Consider the following 13780-nt stretch of genomic DNA (forward strand, 5'->3'; position numbering starts at 1 on the left):
GCCATGCATTCTGGTTATAGACAACTGTTTCCATTTACTTCAACTTCAGTGTGGAGAAGGTAGCATATTGAGCATTAGGATTTCCCAGCACAGATGGTTTACCTCAAGGTAAGCAGCCATTTGATTTCATTCGCATACCCACAAATGCTTTCTTTAATAACCAGGACCTTTAGTAAGCAGGAAAGCTTTTTGCTCCATCAGTACAGTCAGACCTAAATCGCTAGAAATTATCTCTCGTAGGAAACAGATAGAGAGCAAATTAATATGACATAAGTAACTGGCACCACTTGAAGGGATGGATCCCTAAAATTAAGGGATATCTTCCTCCCCAGCTTCTCATATTCCACAATATATCCCAAACAAGCATGTTGAGTTCATCGTTATATGTTGTTTGCTTCGCTATCTGGCCAATAGAGATTGCAGCAGTTTTAGGAAGATCATTTCTGCCAAAAGCTTGAAGATAGCAGGAACAAGGCTGATAAAGATTACTGGAGGTGGTCCCACTGTACAGCCACAGTCTCCCCACACAGATGGTGGCAATGACCAAAAGGACTCTAAAAAGCTTCCTAATAGAATGACATTGCTTTTAATAAGCTTGGTTAAATATCCAGTTTAAATTTACCTTCTCTACAATACAATTCTAGATACCCACAAAGTTTAACCAAAATCAAAAAGGAGAACCTGGAGTATATGTTGTAATTCTACATGCAGTCTGATCATCACTCATAAATAATCCCTAATCTAAATTTTGAATTATTTGCTGCATCAGGAGATGTTCAGTTTCCTGATGAATGTTACCTAGCTAACATCCACATAACATGAGGGGCAGGTCGTGTTGAGGAAACAGGTAGGCTGCAGAAAAACAGATAGATTTGGAGAATGGTCAAGACAGTGGCAAATGAAATACAATGTTGGAAAATGTATGGTCATGCACTTTGGTAGTAGAAATAAATGTGAAGACTATTTTCTAAAATCCAAAAGTCTGAGATGCAAAGGGGCTTGGGAGACTTTGTGCAGAACACTCTACAGGTTAACTTGCAGGTAAAGTTGGTGGTGAGGCAGGCAAATGCAATCTTAGCATTCTTTTCAAGAGGTCTAGAATACAAGAGCAGGGATGTGATGCTGAAGCTTTATAAGACACTGGTGAGGCCTTACCTTGACTATTGTGAACAATTTTGGGCTCATCTCAGAAAAGATGTGCTGGCATTGGAGAGGGTTCAGAGGAGGTTCACAGGGATGATTCTGGGAATGAAAGGGTTATCACACAAAGAACATTTATAAGCTCTGGGTCTGTACTCACTGGAATGTAGAAGGATGAGGGGGATCTCAATGAAACCTTCCGAATGTTGAAAGGCCAAGACAGAGTATTTGTAGAAAAGATGTTTCCCATGGTGGGGGAGTCTACAACAAGAGGACACAGCCTCAGGATGGAGGGGCATCCATTTAAAACAGAGATGTAGAGTAATTTCTTTAGCCAGAGGGTGATGAGTTTGTGGAATTTATTACTACAGGTAGCTGTGGAGGCCAAGTCATTGAGTGTATTTAAGGCAGAGATTGATAAGTTCTTAATTGGACATCGCATTAAAGGTTACAAGGAGAAAGCTGAGGAGGGAAGAAAAAGATCAGCCATAATAGAATGTCAGAGCAGACTTGATGGGCCAAATGGCCTAATTCCAATCCTATGTCTTATGGTTTTACAACAGAACACTGACTCCTCCACAAAATGCATTTCTCCTGTGTCATCTACTTTCTCTAGGTCTAAACATTGTTTTATATTCTCAACCCTTTCAGTTGGGGTTGACATTGATGGTAGCTGCATGGCTTTATAGTTGCAACAGCCTAGAGCAATGTCTATAACAAATTGATCAGATTGCCATAGCTTTTCATTCAGTGCAGAGCAGTTGGATGTAATCTTTATATGATCCACGACCAGAGAACTTTTGTAAAGAATAGTAAATTTGAGCAGAGGCAGCATGAACTTATTAAAGAGAATTCATGTTTGACTAATATATTGAAGTTCTAGAGGTACTGTATATGACTAATAGAATAGATAAGGGTGAATCAGTTAAGGTAGTGTATTCAGATTTTTGGAAGTTGGTAGACAAGCTTAACAGGGACAAAATGCTAAAGGAACTGAGCAGGTCAGGTAGCATCAATAAAGAGGAATAAACAGTCAATATTGCATGCCGACACCTTGATCAGGACTGGATGAAGGTTTTCGGCCCAAAATGTCGACTATCTATTCCTCTCCATAGGTACTGCTTGACCTGCTGAATACCTGTAATAGTTTGTGTACTACTCTGAATTTCCAGCATCTGCAAAATCTCTTGTGTTTATGGTTAACAAGGTTAGAGCAGATGAAATTGTTAACAGAGCACTGACATGATTTGAAAATCTGTTAACAGAAAGCAGAGTGGGAATTAACCAGTTATCTCTGGTTGGCAGACTGTGACTAGTTGGATCATGTAGGCCTTAGTTAACACCAACTATATTAATGACTTAGTTGAGGGAACTGAATATTACATTTCCAACTAAGTTGAGGTGAAATTTCTTTATTCAGTGAGTGCTAAACCATTGATATTCTCCACCCTGGAGGACTATGCAGAATCATTTGTTATAGTTCAAGCAGAGATCAAAGCAGAGATAGTGAACGTATTGGTTGTTTTCTACCAAAATCTCCTGGATTATGAGATCCCAAAGAATTGAAAAATTGCAAATATTCAAGAAAGGAGGAAGATGGAAAGCACAGAACCGTAGCCCAATTAGTCTATTGTTTGTAACAGCAAACAATCTGTTGGAGGAATTCAGCGGGTCATGAAACATCTGTGGGAGGACAATGATTGTTGACGCATCAGAACAGAGTGGAAAGGCGAGATAGCCAGCATAGAGAGAAGGAGAACGGCAAGAAAGAATTCCAAGGTAATTGATAGACTGAGGAGAGGTGCACGATAACAAACAGGCAGATGGTGCCAGGTAAGGGAAGTGAGTGGTAGTGTTCCATTTGTTTTTTTTTCCTTTTCCTCTCTCTCTTGTCTGCCTCCATCTGTCATTTACCTATCTCAGTTTTCTAACTCCACACCAACTCACTTTCCCTAGTTGGCACTATGTGCCTGTCATTGTTTGTTGCTCCAGTTTCCACCATCTGCATTCTGTTGTTTCTCCAACCCGTTACTTGTCATTGGGAAATATCAGTATCCAGTATAAACATTTTGAAAATCAAAAGACAATCAAGCAGAATCAACATAGCTTTATGAAACTTGTTCCATTTTTAGTGATATCTGGAAGTCAATTTTGTCCTTGTCACAAGATATGCAAAGATCACTGGATGTGGTAACCATACCTCCACAGTATTATAAAGAATGACCTCAAATGCACACAAGACTGATAAGATCAATTACTTAGTGAAGATAAGCTAGTTCTACTGTTCAGAGGAATGAACATAATACATACATCTGACTTTTTATTTTTTCTTAATATTATGAGAGCTCATTTGTATGGGAGGGTGTTCATAAGTTGGCAATTCATAACCCAGGGACAGCCTGTATAATTGTTTCACAATAGAAGTGTTCTACACCCTTGGTAACAGCAAGTGTAAGAGAATTTTAAAATAGAAAATTCAACTCCAGCATATCTGAAAAGTACTGCTTCAGGAAATGACTTCCCCGTGCTTGATGAAACCATTGCTCACATTTCCTCCATTTTTATTTCCTTACCATTTTAACTTGCCCCATCACCAAGAGCACACAAATCAAGTTTGCTTGGTCTACATCTTTCACCCCATTAGTCTTCAACTCCAACACATCATCCTTCATTATTTCCACCAGCTGCAAAGGGACAATCACATCTTCTGCTCACTAGCCACTAATTCTGAATTCCTGCTTCAGCGGGATTGTTCAGTGGGCTTTGAGATTTCAAGAGATGTCGGCTTGTGGTTTGTGAGCACGAGATTTGAAAAAGCAAACTGGGAGGACATCTGGCAGACTTGAAATCATTGGTTAATTAGGCATTTGGCAAAGGCCTATAAAGAGAAGTGAAGCAAGCAAAGCAGCCATAATGCAAATGGACAGTGTTAGAGTGGAAAGCTTGAGGCTTTGGCTCAAGAAGCTTCAGGGAGGAGAGGTGGAGGCTAAGGTGAGATTCTGGTAAGTTTCCTTATTTCTTTCCTGTTATTTTGCAACTAGAGCAGTGGGAATACCAGTCAAGACAGTGGAATGCTCCTCATGGGATATGGGAAGACAGAGAGACTCCAATGTCCCTGACAAATACACTTGGAGGAAATGCACCCTGCTGAAGCTTCTTACAGACTGCATTAGGGAATTTGAATGTGAGCTGGATGAGATCTGGATCACTTAGGAGCTGTGGAGTCAAAGGACTGGAGATACAGGGAAGTAGTTACACCCAAGCCGCAGGACTCAGGAAACGGGGTGACATTCAGAAGAGGGAAAATAGGTAGGAGGTAACACAGCATCTCCTGTGGCCATTCCTTAAAACATTTATACAACTTTAGATACTGTTGAAAGGGATAACCTACCATAGGAATGTCACAGCAACAAGCATTGAGTCTGATTATGTGGCTGAGAAATGAAGAGGGGGGAAAAAGGGGAGTACAGTAGTGATAGGAGATTCAATAGTTAGGCAAGCAGACAGGAGATTGTGAACTTGAAGATATGTAGATATGTGAAGATGATATGTTGCCTCCCAGGCGCCTGGGTTATGGATGTCGCAGATCGGCCCACAGCATTCTAAAGGAGAGTGAGCAGCCAAAGGTCTACATCAGAAGCAGTGACATGGGTAGGAAGGGTGATGAGGTTCTGCAAAGGTACAAAGTTAAAGGACAGGACCTCCAGTGTTGTGTTCTCAGATTTGCTCCCTAACCTGGTTCCATATGCCAATCACCCACACACTATTTCTTTTGGTTCTTCTATCCTCTCCCCCAAATGATTCCAGCCATCCATTATCTGGTTCCACTTATCACTTTCCAATACTGAGTCTGCTTTCTTATTCCTCCCCTTAGCTAGCTCCTTATTTCCTATGTCTGTCTCTATCACCTCTTAGCCAGTTTCCTGATTCTCCGTTTCCTGATTCTCCCCCTCTCCCACTTGGCTCCACCTGCCCATCATCTCCTTCCTCTCCTGGTTCCACCTATTGCCTGACAGCTTTTTTTATCCTTCCCTCTCACCTGTTTATCTGGCTAATTCCCTTCTCAGTTGTGATACAGGGTCTCAACCTGAAACAGACTACCCCTTTGCCTCTAAAGAGGCCATTGACATTGAGTTCCTCCAAAGCTTGCTTTTCTGCTCTTGAGTTAGATTGGTTATCTGTTTCACATCCAGCTCAGTCACTTTGGCTTGAATTCTATTAAAAACTGCTGTTCAATTTTCAGCTATATGAAACAGCCAGAGTTCGTCATGGACTGATGACACTGGGTCCTAGTGGTTCTGGAAAGACTTGCGTAATTCGCATCCTCATGCAAGCAATGACTGAATGTGGAGCCCCTCATCGGGAGATGCGCATGAATCCCAAGGCTATTACTGCTCCACAGATGTTTGGCCGATTGGATACTGCAACAAATGACTGGACTGATGGAATCTTCTCAACTCTTTGGAGGAAATCCATCAAAGCAAAAAAGGGTAACTCAGTTTTTAAATTCTGCATTGTATGTTGCTTCCATGGTTTTGAAACCAATGAGACATTTAGTTTCCAACTTTTGATGAAAAGGGTACAATTGCCCAGAGGATGAAAATTTATCCAAAAGTATCTGAGTCATACATTAACATTTTATAGATTAGCATAGTGTAAATTCAAATCTACCTGATACAAGAGCAATAAGTCATTCCCCAGAGAGTAATTATTTGATAACTAATAACATTAAGATAGGTGATCATCATGTGTATGAAAAGACTCTTTACATTATAAATATAGAGAAATAGGAACCAGAGAAGGACATATGTCTTTGAGCTGGTTCTATTTTCAATGAAATTGCAATTAATCTTGGCTTCAATTTCATTGTCCTATCTGCTTTCTATAATTCTTGTCTTAACTTTGGGGAAAAAAAACAGACTCTTCACTTTGGCATTTCTATTAGTCCACCATTAAGTCGATGCTTTAAGTAAAAAAAAAACCACCAGTTGTATATGTTGTTGGAAAGGTCACAATTGAAATATTGTGTTCATTTAAGTTGCCAATAATCTGGAAAGAATTACAAGTATGTTGCCAGGACTCAAGGGACTGAATTATAAAGAGGTTGAGCAAGCCAGGACTTCATTAATTGGAGCATGGGAGAATAAGAGACTTAGATAGGGTGAATACACATGGTCTTTTCCTCAGGATTGGGGAATCGAAAATGAGAGTGAGGAAAGAAATAATATGAACCTGTGGGGCCACTTTTTCACCCAGAGGGTATTCAGAATATGGAATAAGCTGACAGAGTGGTGGAGGTACACACTTAAGACATTTTGACAGGTACATGGAAAGGTTTAGAGGGATATGGGCCAAATGCAGGAAATGGGATTATCTTAAATGGGAATTCTGTTTCCATGCTATTTAGAGGTAGATAGTGTTACGAGAATACACATAAAATTAAGATGTTTGCTGGCCTGGGCTAGCATCAGTGGCATCAGCAGTTGGTCTGCCACCTGCCCTCAGGGGAAGGAGAGATAAGGAACAATGGAGCAGCGTCTGGAGATGTGTAATGAAGGGATGTGGGAGAGAGAGCTGTCTGGAGCGGCTCCCCCCTTTGAACCTTGAACTGTTTGAAGTGATGGACAGGCGATACCCCAGCAGGGGGATAAAAAGGGACAGGTTCGCTAAGACACACACACACGCCACCCGAGGTAACGAGACCCTGGAAGCGGTGCGCCTCTCACGAGTGGTGAGAAGTACCGGACAACGCACAGGGTGGAAAAGGTACGATCAGCGGGAACCCGGTGTGTGTCCGCCCTTGCCTGGGTGCCGGGTTCACTGCAGAGGATCGACCGCATCTGGAGGAGGGGTCACAGTCGGTGACCTCAGGTGACATCACCAAGGACCCGCCCAAATGCTGTTTGCGAGCCATCCCGCTGGTCTGTGAGTGAAGCCGTTCTGAATGATCAGTTGTTCCTATTCTATGTCTCTCTTCCCCCACGTTGTCCATCGCCATGGCAACGATTACTGCGAACTGAACTGGACTGAACTTTGAGTCATTTTGAAATTGGTCATTTACCCCTAGACAACGATAGAGCTTGATTGATGCTGTTATCTTAATGCTGTGCACATGTGTGTTTATCATCACTGAACTGTTGCATTTATTATCCTTTCGATTACTGTGTTGCTTGTTTCTTTAATAAAACTTTCTTAGTTCTAGTACTCCAGACTCCAACTGAGTGATCTATTTCTGCTGGTTTGGCAACCCAGTTACGGGGTACGTAACAATAGGTACTTTACTGATCTCAAAGGAATTTACAGTGTCACAGTAGCATTACAGGTGCACAGACAAAAATATTAGAAGTAGAAAGAATAAAAATAAGTTACCACAAGCAGTCTAACAGGAAGGGGGTCATCACTTCCCTGGCTATAGGTTGATTCATTATAGAGCCTAACAGCTGGGGATAAAATGACCTTATATAGCACTCTTTGGAGCAGCACAGTTGTCTTCTCCTAAAAGTGCTCCTCTGTTCAGTCAAGGTGGCATGCAGAGGGTGAGAAATATTGTCCAGAATTGCCAGGATTTTCCATGGGGTCCTTTGTTCTACCAGAGCCTCCGGTGTGTCCAGTTTCACTCCTAAAACAGAGCCAGTCTTTCAAATTAGTTTATTAATCCTGTCTCATCACCTGTGTTGATGCCATTGCCCCAACACCACTTCACAGAAGATTGTACTGGCGACAACAGACTAGTAGAACATGTGAAGGGGAGGCCTGCATACTTCAAAGGACCTCAGTCTCCTCAGCAAGTACAGGCAACTCCAGTCTTTCTTGTACACAACCTGTGTTGGTGCTCCACTCAAGTCTGTCATCCAGGTGCACGCTAGGTACTTGAAAGTCCTCACCATCAATGCAATTTGACTCTAAAGCTGGCCTACAGTTTTTTTGTCATAGTGTAATTTGCCATTAAGTCCTCCTTCACCTTGTGGCTTGAAAATTTCTTGCACACTAATTCCCTCACAAGGAAATTAATTGCAACAAATGGATATTTGACCTTGAAGGATAGATTCTAAAGCCTACCTCTTTAAAGGGAAGTCACTCTCATCTCACCTTGGAATTTAACTCTTTGATCCACCTCTGCACAAATCAATAGCGTTTGGAGCTGATTGATTCTGGTAAAACCAAATCACACTAAGTTAAGCAAGTTTTTGAGGAATATGTGCATTGATGGTACAGTATTTCAGTCATAAAACCTGTCTAATGACTGGATACAACTGTCTGGATCTGTCTGGCTTTTTGTACATATCTTGCATTTGAACAATTTTCCACATGCAAGTTGTATCCAGTATTGTAGCTCTACTCAAACAATGCTTTAAGAAATGGGTAATTCTAGAGCACTTCTCTACATTGATGCTTGCAGCTTTGAATGTTTCCCATGTATAGTCATATCTTGACAATACAGAGTGGATTGAATAGAATCTGGAGTAAGCCAAAATGGATTGCAGGCTTATTAAGTCACATGTTGGAAACAGACCCTTCTGTCAAACTTGTCTATACTGACTAAGATCCTTACTGAGCTGTTCCCATTTGTCAACATTTGGTTATATCCTTCTAAATCTTTCCTATACAAATATCTACTTAATGTTGTAATTATACATGCCTCTGCCCTTGATGGCTCATTTCATATACCCACCACACTGTGTAGAAAAACTTGCCCCTCAGGCCACATTAAGTCTTAACCCCCCCCCCCCCCACCTTAAACCTATGCCACTAAATCTATCTTGGGAAAAAGACTGACCTCCTTAACTGTGTCCCTCATAACTTTATATACCTCTAAGGTCAGCCTTTAGCCTCCTTTGCTCCAAGAAAAACAGTCCCACTCTATCTAGCCTCCCTTATAACACAAGCCCTCCAATCCTAGTAATGCCATCATGAATCTTTTCTACATCTCTAGATTAGACATCCTTCCTGTAGTAAATCAACCAGAACTGCACACAATATTCCAGGTGTAGTCTCACTAACATCTTGTACAGCTATAACATGACATCTCAACTTTTTTTTTTTTTTTAAACTCAGTTCCCTGTCTATTGAAGGCAAGCATTCAAAATGCTGCCTTCTTGATCTGGTCTGTGCCTGTTGCTACTGTCAGAGAACTATGTGCTTATACCCATAGGTCTTTCCTCAGGTACATGGTGTACACTGAACACTGACCCTATCATTTACTGCTCTGGTTTAACTTTCTAAAATGCATCACTTTGCACATTTCTAAATTAAATTCCATCTTTCAATCCCTTGTCCACATTCATGATCATCTGGATCTCATTGTAGCTTTAGACAACTTCTTCACTGTCCACCACATTACCAAATTTAAGGTTATCTGCAAATTTACTACTACCTCAGAATCAGAATTAGGTTTAATATCACAAGCAGGTATTGTGAAATGTATTGTTTTGTGGCAGCAGTACATTGTAATACTCAATTTAAAAAACTATAACTACGATAAGAAACAAAGAAATATACATGTAAAATAAATAAGTAATTCAAAAGAGAGCAAAAAATGGAGGAAACAGTGAGGTAATGTACATAGCATCATTGTCCATTCAGAGTTCTAATGACAGAGGGGAAGAAACTGTCCCTGAAACATTGAGCATGTGTCTTCAGACTCCTGTACCTCCTCCTTGATGGTAGCAGTGAGAAGAGTTCATGTCCTTGGTGATGGGAGTCCTTAATGATAGATGCTGCTGTGCTGCCATTTTGAGGCATTGCCTTTTAAATGCTTGGAAGTCTAGTGCTCATGATGGAGCTGGCTGAGTTTACAACTTTCTGCAGCTTTTTCTGATCCTGTGCAGTGGAGCTTCCATACCAGATAGTGACGCAACCAGTTAAAATGCTCTTCACGGTACATCTTTAGAAATCTGCAAATCTTTGGTGACAAACCAAGTCTCCTCAGACTTCTAATAAAGTAAAACCGCTGTTTGCCTTCTTAGTAATTGCATCAATATGTTGGGCCCAGGACAGATCTTCAGAGATGTTGACACCCAGGAACTTGAAACAGCTCACCCTTTCTACTGCTGATCTTTTAATGAGCACTGATGCATGTTCCCTCGACTTCCCCTTCCTGAAATCCACAATCAATTCCTTGGTCTTACTGATGTTGAGTGCAAGCTTGTTATACCACTCAACCAGCTGATCTCACTCCTGTACATTTCCTCATTACCAACTGAAATTCTGCCAACAGTAGTCATGTCTACCTACATTCTTCAATAATATGTAACCCACAGCAGTGGACCCAGCACTGATTCCTCTGGCACACCATTGGTCACAGGCTCCTATCTGGCAAACAACTTAACAGCACCTCCTACTGATTATTTTCACCAAGCCAAATTTATAATCTGTTGGCTAACCCACCATGGATTCCATGTGTCCACATCTGTAACAGGCTTCTGGACATTCTGACCAGCAGACCTCAGTTGGTTAAAATTGGTTGAAACATTTCATCCACCTTAACACTATTGCTCCCCAGTGCTGTTTACTCAGACTGCTGCTTTGCTCTCTGTATACCCCTTACTGTGGCCAAATACAGCAACAGCTTGATCTTCATTCACAAATGACATCATTGTTCTAGGAATAAATCAACAACTCCATACCTTATGTTTACATAGTAAATTAATCAAATCAATAGACATTGAAATCAAATGACTTTTAAATGGCTTTTATAAATTTGCTTTCTAGGTGAGAATATCTGGATCATTCTGGATGGCCCAGTGGATGCTATTTGGATTGAAAATTTAAATTCTGTACTCGATGACAATAAGACCTTAACATTGGCTAATGGTGACCGTATTCCAATGGCTCCTTCTTGCAAATTATTGTTTGAAGTACACAACATTGAGAATGCATCTCCAGCCACAGTGTCCAGGATGGGGATGGTCTATACAAGTTCTTCTACTCTTAGCTGGAAGCCAATTTTGAAGGTAACCGTCTCAGCTTGTATGGAAGAGTATTTCTGATATTCTATATTTATGATACTTAGTGAATATAATTGAGATGAAGTCTTGGAAGGAAATTGAAATAATTGTTTCCAACATGGATTTCCTGAGATTTGGGAAACTCAACACTCAAATGAGTGCAATGTTGAGCATCATTTCATGAGACCAGTTAAAGGTCAGCTGGAAAGGGTTAACACAGTTCTGACTTAGTACAATAGAGAGGAATGAACCTAGTTCAAAAATATAGACTTTGTTTGGATGGAGAAAAGAAACATTAAATCTCACGGTTGGGGGGGGGGGGAATGGTGTGCTAGGAACAGACCCAAATGCAAGACACAGACACTGAAGTACAAGGAACAGGACTTGACTAGAGTAGGGATGTGACAGGATTCAGGCAAGGAGCAGGGACAAGAATGCAGAGTTGGGCTAGGGAAAGCGGGACCAGGACTAGGAACCATGGACTAGGAGACAAGGCTTGGACTCCGAGTCAGAGACTGGACTAGGACCCAGGACCTGGATCTTGCCTCAGGCTTGGACCCCAGAACCAGGCAAGGACAGGATATGGCTTGAGGCTTGGGGTCTGGGGTCTTGGGGCTCGGCCACAGCATCCTCGGGCCCTTGGGGCTCAGAGACAGACTGGGAACTGAACATCAACATAGATCCGGGACTTATCCTACGACAAGCTGGGACTCATCTTTAACACAACACTAACATGAGACAGGACAGAACATAGATATAGAGCTAGGACTTATCCTAAGACAAGCTGGGATTCAACTTCTCCACACCAAGGTGGGACAGGTCCATCTGTTGGGTAATGGCAGGACAGCCAGACTTACCCAACAGAGGCAAAGACAAGACATGTCCCCCCACAGGGCAACAGCAAGATAGCCTGATTTACCCCACAAAGCAAGGACAAGAAGAGACAAACACCAACAGACAGTTCTATCTCTGCTCTAGGGCAGCTCCAAGTCTCAGTTCAGCCAGCAACCTCAGCTAGCTACAGAAACAGCCAGATCCCTACCTAGCTTGGAGTGGCTGACAGCTACTCAGCTGGCCCAGGAAACAGCCAAATCCATACCACAAAGACCACTCCAACAAGTGTCAACAAGGCTCCATGAAGCAGTGGTCCTCCAACCAGGCCTAGAGATCACAAAGGGTTTCACTAGCCTTCCATCAGCAAGTTGCTCCAAGGGGGACTGACAAGACAAACCAGCAACCCAGCAACCCATACTTACTCCCAAGGCTACTTATATTGCAAGCCCAAAGATGGGAATCAGGTGCCTATGATTAACTTAAACAAAGGACAGCTGGAAGACCCAGAGTCCTGAGTCCATGGAGCAGACCGTGAACCAGAATGCAGACTTCATGGACCGGACCATGACATTAAAGTATTTTGTTGGAGTGGCCTACAAGTCCCCTAACTTTCTCTCTGCATCTGGAGCATCAGGTTTCAGAGCTTGAGTGCTAAATGGAGGTACTACAGTATACTCTATCTACTGGGATTTCCTCCCACATCCTAAAGATGCATGAGCTGGTGGATTATTTGGCCATTGTAAATCGTTCTCTGTGTGCGTGTGTGTGTGTGTGTGTGTGTGTGTGTGTGTAGACCGGGTATTTGAAGGAAGTTGATAAGAGAATGGGGAGAATAAAAATGGGATTTATGTAGGATTTAATGAAAATAGACAGTTAATGGGCAATATGAACTCAGTGGGTCAAATGAACTGTTTCACATGGTGTATCTTTCCATGACTCAATGACAACAATCGGTCAGAGAAGGAATTGGTGAGTAGACAAGTAGTCAGAGAAACCACAAGCTCCAGAACTTTCTTTGTGGTTTATTAAGGTTGGGATGAATGTGCGTTTGGCAAGTCTAATAAGAACCAAGGTCACAACATGGTGGGTGGTTTAGCTGAACAAAAGTGGAAGAGCAAGAGTCATAAGAATAATAGTAGGGGACTTGAAAGTGATCTTATTTCTGCAGTTTATGACATGAATACACAAAGATATAAAGCATTTTACAAGGGGGAAAGTAATCAAGCAGAAATGATGGTTCACATTATACAAAGAGGGATGAGGTATCACAGTACGAACTTAGGGATCAGGATATATTTAAAATTGTCAGTTTGGATGACTTCCTGTGACACGTGCAGTCAAGAATGGGAATTGGAAAGGTGAGCCAATTTAATACCATATGTGGCTAAAAAGATGTTCTAGGAGGTAGCTAGATGGATTGCACCCAAACAGGAATGTGTCCAATATCCTTCCTGGGAGTTTTGCTAGTGTAAACTAATTTGGCAGGAGAATGGGACATGATATATTCATAGTTGAAGGGGAATGTGCATGTGGTAGGAAGGAAAGCTAAAATGGAACATAGAACAGTACAGTATAGTGCAGGCCCTATGGCCCACAATATTGTGCTGACTTTTTAACCTACTCTATGATTAACCTAACCTTTCCCTCCTGCATAGCCTTCCATTTTTCTTTCATTTATGTGCCTACCTAATAGTCTCTTAAATATCCCTAATGTATCTGCCTCTGCGACCACTTCTGGCAGCATATTCCATGCATCTACCACTCTGTGTGGCAGGGGAGGAGGGGGAAACAACTGCTTCTGATGTCCCTACTTTGTTTTCTTCCAATCACCTTAAAATTATGCCCTCTTGTATTAGCTA

At 41.7% G+C, this 13780-nt stretch overlaps 1 protein-coding gene across 1 annotated transcript in view; it reads left to right on the forward strand.

Annotated features, from left to right (window-relative positions):
• LOC134357440 (dynein axonemal heavy chain 8-like) overlaps nucleotides 1-13780 on the forward strand; it is a 1088497-nt gene that overhangs the window by 690540 nt on the left and 384177 nt on the right. The window contains exons 50-51 of the mRNA XM_063069028.1: nucleotides 5384-5630; nucleotides 10852-11093. Coding sequence (XP_062925098.1) covers nucleotides 5384-5630; nucleotides 10852-11093 — 489 coding nt within the window. The remainder of the gene's footprint in view (nucleotides 1-5383; nucleotides 5631-10851; nucleotides 11094-13780) is intronic.

The sequence above is a fragment of the Mobula hypostoma genome, chromosome 2 (assembly GCF_963921235.1).
Source record: "Mobula hypostoma chromosome 2, sMobHyp1.1, whole genome shotgun sequence".
NCBI classification, from domain to species: Eukaryota; Metazoa; Chordata; class Chondrichthyes; order Myliobatiformes; family Myliobatidae; genus Mobula; species Mobula hypostoma.